The following is an 18,936-nucleotide window of genomic DNA, read 5'->3' on the forward strand; positions in this document are numbered from 1 at the left end:
TTTAGTTAGCACTGAAATTTGCACTCAAACAGACTGATTACTTTAATTTAAAGCAGTAGATGATGAACTGAGAAAAGGCAGCTTTGGCTTTTGCTCTCCCCTCATTAGACAACAAACTTTTAAAGTCTGTTTATCAAATGGAAAATAGTTCTCTGTTCTTGAGAAAGGTAAATTGAACATATCTCCCTCACCTCTAAGATCCCACACAATGTCTGTTCATTTATCACAAGTGCTTTGTATCATCCTGAAACAGGTAATGTAATGCCTTTCACAATCTCCATTTTCTGAGAGCTGAAAGATAATTAATGGATTTAGAGAGAGTCTGAGAGGACTAACAATAGAATATTTGCATAGAGTGACATTTAGTGCACAATATTTCACAGAATGAGAACTGGCAAACCTGAATAACAATTGGAACTGATGGCAAATACTTAGAACAGGTTATGAATATTTCCCACAATAAAATATGATGAATGGTTATGGATACATCAACACTGGTCTTAATGATGATGCAGCCAAGTTTAATGCTGTCTTATTTAGAATTTTATAGTGGTCCAAATGAACCAACTTGAAGCAGGCTAGTCAGGAAGGGATATTTTGGTGCCATAGGAGGTGGTAGCAAGCACATTGGCACCCGTGGCTGCCACTCTGGCAAGCACATTTTGGTAGCAAATTTCATTAAATTATGCATTTTATGAAGACATAGGTTGGAATCCAACATAGTAGTTCCATTAGCGTAAGGATTTCTAGCTGTGCAACACAACTTCCCCGCTCTCTCCTCATTGCACTGATGCCCCAAATCTACTCTACCAGGTCCCCCCCCCAAACCCCTCAGAGCTAATGTGAGGAGGATGTGAGGTGCATGGGGAGAGGAGAAGGAAGTTCCACTGCGCAAACAGAAATCCTTGCACTCACGGTACTACTTTGATGGATATTGTCTGTTGTCTGAAATTCAGTTCTAGTATTATGGAGAGAGAGGGAGTTCTCTTTTCCCATCATACATAAATTTTGCAAACCTATAAACTTTTGGTTTATAGAAAAAGACAACTAGAAAGTATATGAGAGAGGTTTGCGAAATTTATGTATGTTTCCTAGCTTTTGCTTGTTGGCAAGATGCTCCTCCACCCTCTTAATTATTACACATCTTTCATTTCCAAGTTGTGGTGACCAAAAGACTACATAATGTTGACTGAAAACATGGTCACGCCATAAAGGGCATTACACGATACTAGGGAAGAAAGGAGGTGCTGTTTTTAGCAGGAGTATCATGCTGCCAGAGCATCACATCCCCCTCCCAGCCCAAGCCTGGCAGACAGTATCTTTAGTTAATGGGATTTGCAATGGTGGAAACTGACTAGTGGTTAATGATGCTGCCACTAGACAAAATACCCATAATCAAAGTCAATAAATGCAAGATGTTTCCCATGGAAAGTCACTAGCAACCTTATGCACCAAGCTGCCATTATTTATCTCTTTTCTCACAACTCTCTCCGGAAACTGACAACAAAGGAATTACTCCCCCAAATATTAATGATTCCACCAACCTAATCAAAATTGCTACAGATGAAGAAGAACAAACATTTCCTTATACAACCCGCACAAACTTAATGGGCACACACTTACACTATCTCCACTGGAGGTGCTTTTGACAAATTGAAAAAGATTCATGAAAAACCTTTGTGCATCTCACTTTAGCCCCAAATTCCACACAATTAGTTGTCTGATAAAAAATAATTTAATATTCTGCCTGAAGAACAGGTCTGCATAATTTGCATATATTTATGACAATGGAGAAGTAGTTCTCTAAAAGGTGCCGTTTTTACTATTCTATGTAATATATTTAACAACTAACACAGACACCTACAGCTAGATATAATATACTGTATAATGTATTTTATTAAGAATGTTGAAACTCTTGCTGTGTGTGTAGAGCACAATTTTAAAAGCTCTACATTCTTCAAAACAAATTTTTAAAATCCAGTTTTAAATGTTGTGTTTAATATAGTATAGAGACAAACACCTTATCTAAATATATATCTAAATATATGAAGAACAGCATCCAGCTAAAATGTACTAAGTTTTCTCTCACCATCCCTGAAAAATTCCAGAAAAAGACATTGCAAGGTTTAAAGTGTGCAAACATTTTGAAATAAGTGGTGCAAACTAATATGTGTTTGCTTGTTAAACTTCTGTTTCCCCTTTTTTATCATATACTGCAAAATATTTCTTTGAATTGCATTTGTGACTGGCTTTTCCAAAGAACAGAACTCATATCAGTCCACAGAACTGCAGATCTCTTTTATTTTCTGGTTGAAGTCTTCAGGTTGATTAGCATACACATAATAACCTGCACCAAGGATAGCTATTGTTTTCACATATGAATTTGGTCACAGAGGGTGGGTGGTGGTCATCTATGCATGATCATGCTCCGTAAATCACAGTGATAGGAATGTATTGGTACATATGGGCAATCTGCTGCAGCACTGGCCTTTTTGCCCATCCATATAAAACTGTCATGTTTTTGAAAGCCATTTCAGAACTTGATTATTGCTCTTTACAGTGGTAGATATATTCAGTGACCATGTCATCATCCAACATGGGCGAGTACTTTCTCTTGAAGTCAGGCCTAATGCACTGTACAAGGCTCAGTCCAAAGGGCCCCACCATTCTGAGACCAGACAATGGATTAAATGGACTCAAAACTGCTCCAAATGCTTTGATCCAGATTGGAATGCACCTCTCATGGGCACTTTTACCAAGACTATCTCAAATTGTTCATTTTTCAATGTACAACCTTGCATGAAGAGGTAGTGCCATCTTAAAGCCATTTTGAATCAAATTGTTCTTGCACACATATGTGAAAATTAAATGGTACCTCCACAATACATAAATAATATACCCAGCATTCAATATAAGCAGTTTTAATGACATTGTCATGATCAAAGAGACATCTGTAATCTGATGTTAACAAAGAGGTGGGAGGGGTGGGAGACAGGGAGAGATGGGGAGCGAGAGAGATACACACCTTGCTTCCGCACATCCTCCACAGCAGCCACCAGTTCATCTTTTAGGTCCTGGCTCTCCTTTGCAATCTGTTCTCCTTTTTCCAAAAAGTTTTGAGTAGCTTGCTCAACTGAAGCAGCCAGCACATGAGCCTTCTTAGATCGACCTTTCTTTTTACCAGATGGCCCTTTGTTACTTGTATTTACAAGGGTTGTCACCTTTAAAGAAGTTTAAAAAAAAGTTTAATGAGTACAAATTTGCTTTACAATTGTTCTCAACAGACATAAGACACATGACTTCAACATTTTCTAATGGTTTTTTTTAAAAAAAAACAACAACAAGAGCAAAGTCTTCTGCAGTCTTGCATGTGAGTTCACGGAAGTTACTAGTCCACACAATCTTTTTTCCTAACCTACGTGGATTAATTTGTGGCTGAAAACCAAACGAACTTCCCTGCCTTGCATCCCAATATGATTATTTATTATCACAAGCAACCAGGTGAGAGAAAGTGCATTGAAAATTAGATATGTTCAGCAAAGTTGCTTTACAGAAATGTATTTTTAATTTTACAGAAGTGTATTTTTAAATGAAAGAAGTGGAATCCTGTTGTCTAAAGTATTATCCCTTATAAGTGCAATGCCTCAATACAGCCTATGGAATAATTCTACAACTCTCATTTCTTATGTGCTGCCTCTATTACCATACAAAATAAAACTACAGCAGGTCTTGTGGGTATTTGGCACAGTGCTAAAATGTTATTCCCACAGTGACAACATGCCACACACAGTTAGAGCTAAAGGACACAGGGGAATGGGCACTAAACAGTGCTAAAGGTATAATGTCACAAATAATAACTCAGTGATTGAAAGTTACAGATGGCTTGCTGTTTTTTACAATAAACAGCTTGCTTAGCACAAACTAGTAGCATCTGAAACAAAGAAAAGTGGTTTCTGGCAGCTTTCACACAATGAACTGAAAGCAGCCTACCATGCTATACTGAGAGCAAAAGATCATGGAATGAAAGATGAACCGAGTAGTTTCCAGCTTCAGGAATGATTTTCAACTCAGCTGTATAGATGACACACATACAGACAGACACATGCAAGCTTGGATCAGTTACTGAAATGACAACTGAGATTCTGTAAAAAGTTTATCTCCAAAGACACTAAACTGTAGTTCTATTATGCAAGTATTAGACTAAATTAATACTAACAGAACCAATACAATGATCAAAAAGTTGTTGCATCTTCTTGGAAGATGAATTAGAGTAAGCATAAATATTAAGTATAAAATTGGGGGGGGGGGGGTGTTAGAAAATTAAACACAAAGGAGGTTTGGCAATTTTTACCAAATTTTCTAAAGTGGTATGAGATAGTGGTCTGCCATCTGCCACTTTGTATTTGGTCAAGAGCAAATAATAACTGATGCTGATATTCAGCAGATGATAGTGAAATGTGGTTATGTAATGTGATGGTTATGCAAAAGGAGCTAGAGAGAGTATTTAATTATGGTTATGTCTATTTTTCAAGAGATGCTGAAGATACAGTTAATGTTAGATAGATCCTCTAATAAGTTTTCTTAAATAAGGCATGGATCTAAGGAACCAGACAACTTCTTTTCCATGTACCCAATGGACGCTTGGAATTTCATTTTGCATGAAGTGTCCCCTTACATTATGCAGCATGACAAATCACCTTTCTTTGGATCCTGGCCTATGAAAAAGTGTTTTCACCCATTAACTGTCAAGTTTCTGGTATATATGTGTTGACAGCAGCCATACTGACATTTGCCAAATGTTAAACAAGAATGGAGCAAACTTAACGAGGGGTAAACCTTTTCCAGACTTTCAAGCCTAAATAAATAATTTATCAGAAGTCATCTATACAGAATACCACTCTGTAATAGAGTTCTGAAGGGCAGTTTACTTTGTTTCCGCAGAGCGCTCAATTTCTTATTCTGAACATGATGATTTCAAGCAATACTGGGCGCACATATTAAGCAGTGAGCCCTGCTTCCTATAATGGGACTTACTTTCAGGCAAACATGCATTGCTTGTGCTTCTAGATTCATTTGAGAGTGTTTTGTGGTTGCTTTTTAAAAATATGTATTCAATAAATAGATTTAAAAGAAAAGATAAAGCTATATAATATAGTTCTTTCTACCCTAAAATATATTTAGGTTAAAACATATAAACATATTTTACCACTTATCAGTTTGTACTTTACTTAAAATAAAGAAAATTTATTTTCTTTTACCATCATACACAAGCACAAATGAGTCATAAATCATACACAAGCAGTCCAAAAGGGAAACCCCTCTCTTGCAGTAGCATGTGGGTTCATTGGTACAAAACATGCAAAACATCTCAAAGTCCACCCCTCCTTTTCAATTTAAATCTAAAAAGAAATGTTGTCAATACAGGCTGCTTTCCAAATCTGAAAAGTGCTAAAAAAAAAAAAAAGATGTTGAGCTAACGAGGCTTAAGCAGTTTTTATGCTGCTCTGTAAGTGGATTAAAAAATATCATTATCTAGGCCAGCTTGTTTTAAACAAAAAAGTCAGCATGCTGAAATTCAGTGGAACACTTGAAGCCACCAGGATATCACACTCGGAGCTATGAATTTGAGTTTAAACAGATATGGTACATTTTATTTTATTTTTTAGAAAAGTATAGGTAGTTCTGAATGTTGAAGGGACACTTTAGACATGGTATGAGTATCTTACATTGTGCAAAACTGTAGACATGCCTAGCTTGTTGGATCATAGTCATTTCCTTCCTTCCTTCCTTCCTTCCTTCCTTCCTTCCTTCCTTCCCTCCATCCCAAAGACATCTAAGCATGACAATAAGCATGCTAACAAGACAATGGTTAAAACAAAATATAAAATCAAAAAATCCTTCCAGTAGCACCTTAGAGACCAACTAAGTTTGTTCTTGGTATGAGCTTTCGTGTACCAAGAACAAACTTAGTTGGTCTCGAAGGTGCTACTGGAAGGATTTTTTGCTTGATTTTATATTTTGTTTTGACTGTGTTGTTGTTGTTGTTCAGTCGTTCAGTCGTGTCCGACTCTTCGTGACCCCATGGACCAGAGCACGCCAGGCACACCTATCCTTCACTGCCTCTCGCAGTTTGGCCAAACTCATGTTAGTAGCTTCGAGAACACTGTCCAACCATCTCATCCTCTGTCGTCCCCTTCTCCTTGTGCCCTCCATCTTTCCCAACATCAGGGTCTTTTCTAGGGAGTCTTCTCTTCTCATGAGGTGGCCAAAGTACTGGAGCCTCAACTTCAGGATCTGTCCTTCTAGTGAGCAGTCAGGGCTGATTTCTTTGAGAATGGATAGGTTTGATCTTCTTGCAGTCCATGGGACTCTCAAGAGTCTCCTCCAGCACCATTGTTTTGACTATGGCAGACCAACACGGCTACCTACCTGTAACTAAGACAATGGTTGTTCAAAAGAAGCAGTCATTAGAAAGTACTGTGGAATTAATCAGCCCCTTTTAAGGATGGCTGACCTTCCTTAGCTTCTGCTAAACCCTGTTGGGCAGTGAAAAATATGTCTCAAGAAGGAGAAGGGAAATCTGCAGGTGTTTTTTAGTCTTGAATAATATATTTCATGACATTACCTTGAACAAAGGATAATGTTTAAAGCTATGTGATTAATGGATAATGATACAAGTTCCAGTCTTGGATGAACAGACATATTGATGTTAACAAGAGAAGCAGCCAGAGACATAACTGCACTAATTTTAAATATGGGTAGCTTTGTAGATTGACAATACTGAAAGACCAGTGTAAGCAACCTCAGATTGACACAGCTCAAATGCTAAGACCTGCAGTTTGAAGTACAATCCCAGTGCACCTGAGGGAGTCTGGAGAGACATAAAGGGCAGGAAGGGCACGTAAAGTGAGAGCAGAGACAGGTTAGTGCAAATAACTGTCAACAGCTCAAATACATTCTGCTGAAGAGACTACTTTCCTGGAAGTTCTATATACAGCTCAGAATTTTCTCAAGGAAGAAATTGATTCTCTCAGCTACTTGCTGAGCCCTCAACTAATTTATTTCTTGCATCTGTGACTTTGCTACAAGTCCAAGTGACTGTCCCTGCAAAATCCTTATTCATTTGTACAGTATACAGTCACCTTGCAATTTGCGTGCTTGGCAGCCAGCCTCACGCAATTGCACAAATTAAACACATGCAAGGCGGAGAGCTTAAAAGCTATGATGCATAATGTTATGTATTGAAGTTCTCACCCTAGGCCACTAGGGGTGTTGTTTATATAGTTTCACTCTGCCTACCGTGGCTGCAGTTCTCACTCAGGTCCGCACATGCAAATGAAGGATTGAGAGTGCTGCTCACGGATTGGGTAGCTAGAGAGAAAGTTGTTACTGTTGCATGTTACTGAGTACTATATAAGCAGGCTGGCTCAGACCTTCAGTTCAGTTCTGTTCCAGCCTGAGAATAAAGAGAGTTGCTTAGAGAATCACTGTGTTGTCTGCTATGTCCACCCACTATTTAATACATAAAGTGCTTTTAAGCTCTCACAGACTTGCCTTCAGAGTTCTGGGAAGGTCTTGCAAGATCTTACGGGGTTATGTGAGATCTCATGAAGGGCTGCAGAGCCCATGTGAGACCTTCCCAGGGCCTGGTAAGCTAGGCTTAAAAGCTCAATGCTTTACGTGCAGGACAAGGCCTGCTTGGTGCACCAGCTCTGGAAAGGTAGAAATGGTCACACCCAGAACAGGACTGTTCTGGCTATTCCTTGATTTCAGCTTTACATGCAATCTTAGGAACCTGTTTTACTAGTGCACATTAGAACTAAAAGATATAGCCAAGTATAAGACCACCATAACTAACTGGAAAGAATGTTTCTCAACTAGACATCTAGGGCAGTGCAATAAATTGCCAAACAGTTGAAAACCTTGGTTTCTAAACACTCTGTAACTCTAGCATTTTGGCTTCTGAACGCCGCAAACCCAAAAGTGAGTGTTCTGGTTTGCAAACTTTTTTTAGAAGCCAAATGTCTTCCGACTGAGTGCAAGAAGCTCTAAACAAGGCAATATACCAGTGAACAAAAGGTTGAGACTTGACAGCTTGGAGGGGGGGGAGGTAGCTCAGCTGAATGGATACTTTACAGATAGTTTGCAGGCTTTGTTTGCTCTCTCCCTCTCCCTCCTAACTGGTAAGAAATGAGGATAAGCCCTCACAGGAACCAGCAATAGCTTTCAGCTTTACTGGTATGTTTATTGCTACTTTCTTCAGCAAGAAGACAGTCACCTCTGTCCCTGCTTTGTTGTCGCTCCCCTCACTGAAAAATAAGGATACAGTGGAGCCTCGGGTTACATTGCCTCTGGCTTACATCACCCTAGGCTTGCGACCAGCACAAACCCGGAAGTACCGGAACAGGTTACTTCTGGGTTCACGCTGTTTGCACACATGCAGAAGTGCTAAATCACATCTGCGTGTGCACAGAAACGCTAAATCGTGCTGCGCGCATGCGCAGACGCGACGCTTTGGATTGTCTCTTTTTCGGGTTGCGGCGGGGCCTCCAGAACGGATCCCCGGCATAACTAGAGGTTCCACTGTAGAAGCCAATTTTAACCCCTCAGAAGCACACAAACCACCTCCTTCAGCAGAACTTCCTGCTCTCAAAAACTCTCAAGAGCTCAGCTAATTAGGAAGAACCTGCTAACAATCCAGGAGAGACCTCCCATGGCTAGACAATGAAGGATCCAGCAGCAAAGTAAACAGGGAATGTAAACAAAGAAGTGGAAGGCACTTTTCTTTCTTTCTTCCCTCAGTGGAAAAAAAAGAGAGGAAGTGTTTTTATTTTTGTTATCCCCCTAAATACCTTTCCTCCATACTAAAAAGGTTGTTTGTTTGTTTAAAGGAGACTTAAGTTTTTGTTTGCTTGCCCTCCCTCCCTCCCTTTGATAAAAAGGGATAAATTGGTGGGATGGGCTTGGGGGGGGCTTCTGTGGGGGGGGAATGGAGGGGATAAGATTTATCTGGCTGCCTTCTGCTGAAATGGGAGGTTGGGTACTGTGTGAAAATGGTGCAGAAGATGTTTGTCTGTAAGCAGCGCAAGCAAATGCATGTCTACTCACAAGCAAGCCCTACTGAATTCAATGAGGCTTACTCCCAGGAAAGTAGAAGTTTAGTTGAACTCAATGGGGCTTATGCATGCACAGATTCCACTTAGACCTCTGAGTGGGGAAGCAGATGCAACTTGACTAGGAAATCACTTGAACTATTCTTAAATTAGCTGAAAATATGTTAAATATAATAGGGAAGTTTATTTAATAATTTTATTAAATCTACTACTTTCTTACATTTTAAAGCTCTCCACCGCTATGGGGAGGCATGGCAAGGCCTTCCACCACTGCAGAAAGGCACGAAGGGGCCCTCCACCTCTGTGGGGATGCTTGGGGAGGCCCTCCACTGCTGTAGGGAGGCACTGCAAGGCCCTCAGAAGCTGTGGTGAGGCACAGCAAGGCCTGCCGCCACTGTGGATAGGTGTAGTGAGACCCTCTGCCACTGCAGGGATTCCCGGGATGCCCTCTGCCACTGTGGATAGGTGTGGTGAGGCCCTCCTCTGCTGCAGGGATACCCAGCTAAGCCCACTGTTTATGTGCCAAGGCCCGGAAAGGCCCTCCGCCGCCACAGATATATATCATGATATATCAAGATACTGTGATGTTTAGTTGGTTATATATCGTGATATTGAAAACCAGGTATGGCTCAGATGTATAGACACCCACAATCCAGGGTGAGGGATTCTTCTCTAGCCCCAAAATTACTTCTATGCCATATAACATCGGTCCTGAAAAACCTACATTGGCTCCCAATACATTTCTGAGCACAATTCAGAGTGTTGGTGCTGACCTTTAAAGCCCAAAACAGCCTCGGCCCAGTATACCTGAAGGAGCATCTCCACCCCCATCATTCAGCCCGGACACTGAGCCTTCTGGCAGTTCCCTCCCTGCGAGGTTACAGGGAACCAGACAGAGGGCCTTCTCGGTAGTGGCGCCTGCCCTGTGGAACACCTTCACATCAGATGTCAAGGAAATAAACAACTATCTGACTTTTAGAAGACATCTGAGGGCAGCACTGTTTAGGGAAGTTTTTAATGTTTTATGTTTTATTGTGCTTTTAATTCTGTTGGGAGCCACCCACAGTGGATGGGGGAACCTAGCCAGATGGGTGGGTTATAAATATATTATTATTATTATTATTATTATTATTATTATTATTATTATTATTATTCTGGCACAAATGTGTCAAACCTACACACAAACATAGGCATGCACACACACTAACACATGCCTTCTGCTGCACATGCACTTTACAATATTAGCTTCTATGTTGAATGCCTGGTCATGCCATTTGAATGTGACCTTTTAAAGAAAACAGTTATTTTAATTACATTTTCTTCCACAATGTGCTACGATGTTCTGCTGTTAGAAAATTATAGAATTCAATATGTCATATATGAAATCATTGACCTACAGGTATTAGCCTTGACTAGATTAAAAACAATACAAAAAATGGGACTGTGTCCCAGAGAGTTTTAAAACTGGTACTTCTGGGACAGCAACACATAAAGTCACATGTCAAACTTAGTCTGAATTTAATAGTGTTGTAAGAATTTAAGGTCTTTTATTTATATATATAATATATGTTATTAATTTACCAAACAAATAAGGCCACATGTCTGAAAACAGCACAGAAAGACAGGCCTCACTCCATTTTGACTCCTAGCTGGCCAAGTGTTTTCATCTGCAGGGAGGAGGTGAGAAGTCTCTGCCTGAGGATGGGCCATTTCCCTCACAATGGACAGCCATTAGCCCTACGGGCCAGGGAGGAAAACTTTTGTTTTGCAGAAATGTGTGTCTGGGAGGGTCAAGGAGAGATGGCACAGGTGTGGAAAATTCCCAAGTTACCTCCTCTGACCCTCCCCAATTTGTGATGTAGTTCTGATGTATCTGGGGAGGGGTGGTCTTGGGTTACACCTCTTCTGTGATTGGATGCTGTTTCTGGGGGTGGTTTAGACTCCAGGAGAGATTTTGAAATGTCTTTATAAGAGCATGCTTGCTTTGTTCTGGGTCTTTTTCCCTGAAAAACACCGTTGTTGCAACAGCTTCAATAAACATCAAGCTTACTAGCTGCTTTGCTTCTCAATCTTCTCTGGTTAGCCTCTGTTTTTTACTCCTACCAATGGAGAACCTGCAAAGGACTTTGCAAGGGCTCTTGTGTACCCCATAAGGGAATAAGGGCAGATTTTTCTTATTACAATAGGATTTTCAGAAACAAGTTGTGATATATATAGATGGCACACATTTGTTTTTCAGAAGGAAAAAGTCATAACCTGATGGTTTGGGTTGGCTTCAAGTATCTCTTTGGGATTCTGGGCACTGAAATATACTGGTAACTGTATGCATGTATCCAATTGGGTTTATTTCCTGCTATGTATGACAAGTGTGTACAGGATTGCAACCATATTATTGTATATACTTGATAGCAATGTATGACTGTCACCATACACACATGGGAGCATAGTTCAATGGAGAAATCCAGAAATTACCATGACTTTTGCAGTAAATGGTGAAATAGTTTTGTAGTAAATATATTCATTAATAGGAATTTCCAAAAAGGTCACAGTGAATATGTACAAGATGGTACATATTATATTATAAATTATTATAAATAAAAGTTTAAACACAGAGATGGTTTGCAAAGGTTATAATTCACATTATAAAACGCAATAATAAATCGACATTCAGCAACTTTCTCTTTCATGGCATAATCCCTCTTCTTTCAAAAGGCCAAGCCTGAAAAGCCTACACAGTGCAGGCACCCAGGGTTTTCCATATTCATTCCCTAATGCAATCTGAAAAGCTACCCCTGACCTTCAGGGAACCTCTACAGGAAATGCAGTTGGATGGGGAAGATGCATCCAGAAGGGAAAATTGTCCTTCTCATTCTACCCTGTGCACAGGAGGATTGTATCCTGACCAAAAGCAATAGCAAATAATATCATATCAAAAAACAACTGAGATAAGCCAAGGCATTTTATAAGCAGTGACTACACTATCCAACAGAAGCCAATTCAGAAACTCAGTTTTATCAGACCTCTCTTCAAACGGTTTTCAAAAACCCTGAAAGATAACTTATGTTGGGCTTCCATTGGTATGGGGCAGGGGGAGTTTTGAAACAGAGTTTTAAGCAACAAAAACAGATATCCAGGTTTTTGTTAAAAATAACGAGTGGAAGCAAAGCAGAACTGTGTAACAAAATAGCAAGTGGAACAAAAGTTTTACCCTTTAGTACATCAAATGTTATTATTTCATGACACATGATGCCACTGAAGAATCACAGGATTCAGTCAACTGACTAAAATATTTTGAAAAGAGCACTGAAGCAAAACAAAAAAAATGAAAGAAGACCCAACATTGAAAAATGAAAGGAACTGTTTTATAGTTTGCTTCTATTTTAAGATAAAACTGGAACTTCCATATTCATTTCTGAATCTCTGGTGCAGTTACGCAAGTGTTTCCTCCCAAACAGAGACATAATGCATATTACGTTGCCATAAGCTGCAAGAATGGAAAGGGAGCTTATAACTAGTACACCTGGTTGTATGAATCAGCCCACAGTTAAAAGTAAGAGAGAGAGAGAGAGAGAGAGAGAGAGAGAGAGAGAGAGAACTAAAAAGAAATCAGCTATTACGTAAAAATAGAATTTCTGCAATAGTTTTAGTATGCAGCAATACTACTCAGCATTGATATAAATATCCCCACCACCACACACAGACATAGTGCCATTTACAACAAACCATAAATGACTGTGTATTCTTCTCACTCTTCTTAAAATTCTTATATATCATTGAGCTGCTGGAAACAGTCAATGACCTGAATAAAAGGCAGCCTTGACATTTTAGTATAAAGACTTTATCCCTTTTAGATGTAATGCTAGCATTCCACTTGAATGCACTATCTTGTTGCCTGACTGATTTTACTAGTAGCATCCCTTAAAGCACAGCTTTTCAGAACCCTCATATTTTGGTGAGAGCCAGTGTGGTGTAGTGGTTAAGAGCGGTGGACTTGTAATCTGGGGAACCGGGTTCGCGTCCCCGCTCCTCCACATGCAGCTGCTGGGTGACCTTGGGCTAGTCACACTTCTCTGAAGTCTCTCAGCCCCACTCACCTCACAGAGTGTTTGTTGTGGGGGAGGAAGGGAAAGGAGAATGTTAGCCGCTTTGAGACTCCTTCGGGTAGTGAAAAGCGGGATATCAAATCCAAACTCTTCTTCTTCTTCTTCTTTGGTGAGGGGCAGGGATAAAATATGGAAAAGCATGCAAGTTGTATTTAGGACTTCTGAGTCCATTCTTCAAATGGTTTTCCAATTACTGGATTTTTCATTGATCTCACCAGAGTCAAACATTCCGCCTGGTAGCTGTCAGGAGGCTAGACAGGCAACTCAATTGGCATGGGAAGAGAGGTAAGGAGCACTGGGGAAGAAGTTGATAGGAAAGGAAGCAAAGTTGTCTTGGCCAAGTCATGGATTCTGTACAATGCTATAAAATTTATTATTAATATTATTATTATTTATTGAATTTATATACCACCTTATACCCGGAGGTCTCAGGGCAGTTCACATAAAAAGATCACTATACATAAAATTAAAATAAAAGCAATAACCCAATAATACCCGCCCCCAAAAGAGCCACATTTTAAAAGGGTATGGTATGTTGATCAGGTTAACCAAAGGCCTGGTTAAAAAGGAATGTTTTCGCCTGACACCTAAAGGTGTATAATGAAAACGCCAGGTGAACTTCCCTGCAGAGAGCATTGACAGACACGAAGCCACTGCAGAGAAGGCCTGTTCTTGTGTTGCCACCCTCCAGACCTCTCGAGGAGGTGGAACGTGACACACAAAGGAGGACCTCAGAAGATGATCTCATGGTCCGGGTAGGTTCATATGGAAAGAGGTGGTCCTTGAGGTATTGAGATCTTGAGCCGTTTAAGGCTTTAGAGGTCTGTCTTGCCAAATGCAAGATGGTTCTTTAAAAATTAGATTCAGAATCAGTACAAATGCAAGTGATTGAGAACATTACAGACTTTATTCCAAATAGCAAGCAGTATATACATTACCAAGCAAACACTTCAATCGGCCACTGGGAAGCCCTGTCAGAAGCTATTGGACTAACACAGGCTTAACCAGAGCTACTCTACATCAAAGGCTTTGCTGACCAGTTTCATCAACACGTCAAGGGCCTCTTCACCAAGGATATTGAAAGCAATTAGTAACCAGGGTCAGGAAGAGATAACCAGAGATGAAAGAGCTGACCATGCCAGATCACTATCTCCTGGAAGTACAATAATCTTCTGCAAATGATTATCCCATACAAGGTCAAAACCAGCACTTTGAATTGGGCCTGGAAACTAATCGGTTGCCAGTGCAGTCAGGGCAGGATGGGTGTTAAGATGCTCAAACCCTCTTGCCCCAGTGACCAACCTGGCTGCTGAATTCTGCACCAGCTGAAGTTTCCGAATCATCTTCAGAGGCAGCCCTACACATAATGCATTGTAGTAATCTAACCCTGAGGTTACCAGAACAGTAGTTAGGTTATCCTTGTCCAGATAGGGGCATAGCTGAGCCACCAGCTGAAGGTGATGGAAGGCACTCCGAGCCACTGAGGCCACCTGAGCCTCAAGCGACAGCAAAGGATCCAGGAGTACCCCCAAGCTACGAACCTGCTCCTTCGGAGGAAACATAACCCCATCAAGAGCAGGCAACCTCCCACCCATCTGCTCTAGAGAACCCCCAACTTTTTGTTGTTGTTGTTCAGTTGTTCAGTCATGGCCAACTCTTCGTGACCCCATGGACCAGAGCACGCCAGGCACCCCTATCCTCCACTGCCTCCCACAGTTAGGCCAAACTCATGCCAGTCGCTTCGAGAACACTGTCCAACCATCTCATCCTCTGTTGTCCCCTTCTCCTTGTGCCCTCCATCTTTCCCAACATCAGGGTCTTTTCCAGGGAGTCTTCTCTTCTCATGAGGTGGCCAAAGTACTGGAGCCTCAACTTCAGGATCTACCCTTCCAGTGAGCACTCAGGGCTGATTTCTTTAAGGATGGATAGGTTTGATCTTCTTGCAGTCCATGGGACTCTCAAGAGTCTCCTCCAGCACCATCATTCAAAAGCATCAATTCTTCGGCGATCAGCCTTCTTTATGGTCCAGCTCTCACTTCCGTACATTACTACTGGGAAAACCATAGCTTTAACTATACGGACCTTTGTTGGCAACGTGATGTCTCTGCTTTTTAAGATGCTGTCTAGGTTTGTCATTGCTTTCCTCCCAAGAAGCAAGTGTCTTTTAATTTCGTGACTGCTGTCACCATCTGCAGTGATCATGGAACCCAAGAAAGTAAAATCTCTCACTGCCTCCATTTCTTCCCCTTCTATTTGCCAGGAGGTGATGGGACCAGTGGCCATGATCTTAGTTTTTTTGATGTTGAGCTTCAGACCATATTTTGCGCTCTCCTCTTTCACCCTCATTAAAAGGTTCTTTAATTCAGTGTGGTGTAGTGGTTAAGAGCGGTAGACTCGTTATCTGGGGAACCGGGTTCGCGTCTCCACTCCTCCACATGCAGCTGCTGGGTGACCTTGGGCTAGTCACACTTCTCTGAAGTCTCTCAGCCCCACTCACCTCACAGAGTGTTTGTTGTGGGGGAGGAAGGGAAAGGAGAATGTTAGCCACTTTGAGACTCCTTCGGGTAGTGAAAAGCGGGATATTAAATCCAAACTCTTCTTCTTCTTCTTCTCACTTTCTGCCATCAAGGTTGTGTCATCAGCATATCTGAGGTTGTTGATATTTCTTCCGGCAATCTTAATTCTGGCTTGGGATTCATCCAGTCCAGCCTTTCGCATGATGAATTCTGCATATAATTTAAATAAGCAGGGAGACAATATACAGCCTTGTCGTACTCCTTTCCCAATTTTGAACCAATCAGTTGTTCCATATCCAGTTCTAACTGTGGCTTCTTGTCCCACGTAGAGATTTCTCAGGAGACAAATGAGGTGATCCGGCACTCCCATTTCTTTAAGAACTTCCCATAGTTTGCTGTGGTCGACACAGTCAAATGCTTTTGCGTAGTCAATGAAGCAGAAGCAGATGTTTTTCTGGAACTCTCTAGCTTTCTCCATAATCCAGCGCATGTTCGCAATTTGGTCTCTGGTTCCTCTGCCCCTTCGAAATCCAGCTTGCACTTCTGGGAGTTCTCGGTCCACATACTCCTTAATCCTGCCTTGTAGAATTTTAAGCATAACCTTGCTAGCGTGTGAAATGAGCGCACTTTTACATACAATTAAATGTCATATACCTAACCCACAAAAACAAAAGTGCATGCAAAAGGCACAAATGCTTTTGCTTACAAAAATCTGCCTGATAACAATACTGTAATTATGAGGCATTACAGAAAAGGACCAAATCCTCTTGAAATGCATTCATTTTTGTGATTTAGTCTGTATCTATAAAAATATGCTTTTAAAGCAGGAATGTTAAATCCAGATGAGTTGCAGGGGGGAACTGCATGCCCATAGACACATGCACAAGGTTCTCACACGCACAAATGCACAGACAAGTTTGGATGGGGCAAGAATCCTTCAGTAGGCCCAGCATGAAGCTTCTACAGAAGCTTCTCATAATCAGAATGCCACCACTACAATCCATACAGTTCATGCTAGGGTTTTTCTAAATGATGCTTCATTTTTAATTAACGTGAGTACAGGGTACTGGCTACGAAATTAATGAAATCTATCTATTACACAGTACAAATGCTCACATGCAAAACACTCAACATTTTCCAGAGCTTAAAGCAACACACTCATTTTCTATCACTTGGCCCCAAAAGGCCTCTTTGTTTCCAACATCAGCCTATTAGACAGTAAAGCTGTCAACTTGGGAGCTTGTTGCTGTGTCTGTACTTCATTGTACTCCAATTAGATAGCAAAGTGTTATTTAACTACATGTGCAATGGCCTAATATTTTAAAGCAACACTTTAAACATTACAGTGACCCTAACCACCCTGTTTAGTAATATTGCATCATCTCCATAGGACAAAGGAACTGAACACTACTAATGAAGCTGATAAAGTTTCTGACCTTTAATCTAGGACAGGAAATCATCTGTTGTTCACTGGTTCTTTCTTTCCTCCTCCTCTTCTGTCTTTCCACATCCCTAATTCCTCAAGGAAGTTAGCTACACTGCTCCTGGCCATAGCAATTTATAGTGTACTTTCTTTTCTGAAACCAGTTTATCCACATGGATGTCTATCTATGGCCTTTCCCTCTCCTTACTTAACATTAAGTGTCCTCTTAACTCCCTCAGAACCCACAGAGTTCAATCCTACCTGGTTCGGTCACACCACTGAGTTTTCCATGGAAACTGGGTTGCGGTACAGTGGAACCTCGGGTTACGTACCGTCCTCCTTACGAACACTTCAGGTAACGAGCTCCACTAACCTGGAAGTAGATGCTCCTAGTAGCAAACTTTGCCCCAGGATGCGAGCAGAAGTCAGGCAGCAGCGGCACGGCGGCAGCAGGAGGCCCCATTAGCGAAAGCGCGCCTCATGTTAAGAACAGTTTCGGGTTAAGAATGGACCTCCGGAATGCATTAAATTTGTAACCGGAGGTACCACTGTATTGAATTCCCCCATGCAACAGCTGATGGTCACAGAGTTCCATCTGGCTCGGCCAGGATCTCCTCCCCACCCACTAGGTTCACCCATTGCCTCTGCAGTTGGATCTCCATCTCCTCTGTTGCTTTCTCAGAGGAGGGCATGCCAGGTGGGATAGCTGTGACAGCACCTGTGGATCTTCTTACTCTGATGGCTATAAACCCATCCTTTGGAAACAGACTACTGTTCCATACTGATTCAGATTTCCTATGTTGCTTGATAGCAATAGTGTGAATTAGCTGAATCATTTTGCATCTGATGTTCACATTCTTAGCTGATAAAGTGTGCAAAGCCTAAACTTCACTGATACAAACAGCAATGCTTAACTAAACCTTAAGTTTAGTTTCAAGTATCTTTAAAAAGATAAAATTATGATACCCTTTTACCTCAGATCATTACAGTTCTTTTTAAAGTGTCATATTTTAGTGTCTTGTGTATAATATTACACGATGTTTTCTGCCAAACTAGAAATATTGGACAGGTATTTAAATTACCTAATTAAACATAATGTCTCTTTTTCCTGGTTGCCATTTGCTCTCTGTGAAGACAGATTATAAAGCCAAAGACTTAACTGTCCTTTTTAAGTTATCTGTTCAACGTTTCATTGTAAGTAATTACAGTTGAGAAGAAATGCAGTTTATTTTTTCACATTTGGTCAACTTTCTCAAATTAATCACCTTTATAAAACCTACTTCATTTTTGTAAAGTACGCTTTCAGAAGGCAGAAATGAAACATATGTAACCTTTTCATCCATGTCCTGTTACATTTTCACCAATCAAATTCACAGGGAGCAGCAACAACAACAACAACAAAAGCATTAGATATTTCTGCAGGAGTTTATAACACTGCACTATTTTCACAAATGTTTGGAAACAGCATTCTACCTAAAAATGGCTACCAACAGTTGGTAGAGCTATTATTTATTTATTGCTTTATATACTGCCTTCTATTTCAAAAAGAAACACCAAGGCAGTTCACAAACAAATAAAACCACAGCAAAATATCACAATAAAACAAAATTAAAACATAAATCACAGTAACCAGGAAGTCCAGGAACTGGTATTAATGGCCAGGGAAAAGCCAAGAGAAAACAGGTACATTTACCTGGTGAAGGAGTTCCTGGCTCAAATTTGTCCTCTGCCAGGTTACTATAGAAAAACCACTATTCTCTATGCCTCAGCTGCCATATGGG

At 40.7% G+C, this 18,936-nt stretch overlaps 1 protein-coding gene across 1 annotated transcript in view; it reads right to left on the reverse strand.

The window, feature by feature from the left end:
* CTNNA2 (catenin alpha 2) overlaps positions 1-18,936 on the reverse strand; it is a 519,756-nt gene that overhangs the window by 415,718 nt on the left and 85,102 nt on the right. The window contains 1 exon segment of the mRNA XM_033160941.1: positions 3,026-3,221. Within this exon segment, the coding sequence (XP_033016832.1) occupies positions 3,026-3,221 (196 nt within the window).

The sequence above is a fragment of the Lacerta agilis genome, chromosome 9 (genome assembly GCF_009819535.1).
Source record: "Lacerta agilis isolate rLacAgi1 chromosome 9, rLacAgi1.pri, whole genome shotgun sequence".
NCBI classification, from domain to species: domain Eukaryota; kingdom Metazoa; phylum Chordata; class Lepidosauria; order Squamata; family Lacertidae; genus Lacerta; species Lacerta agilis.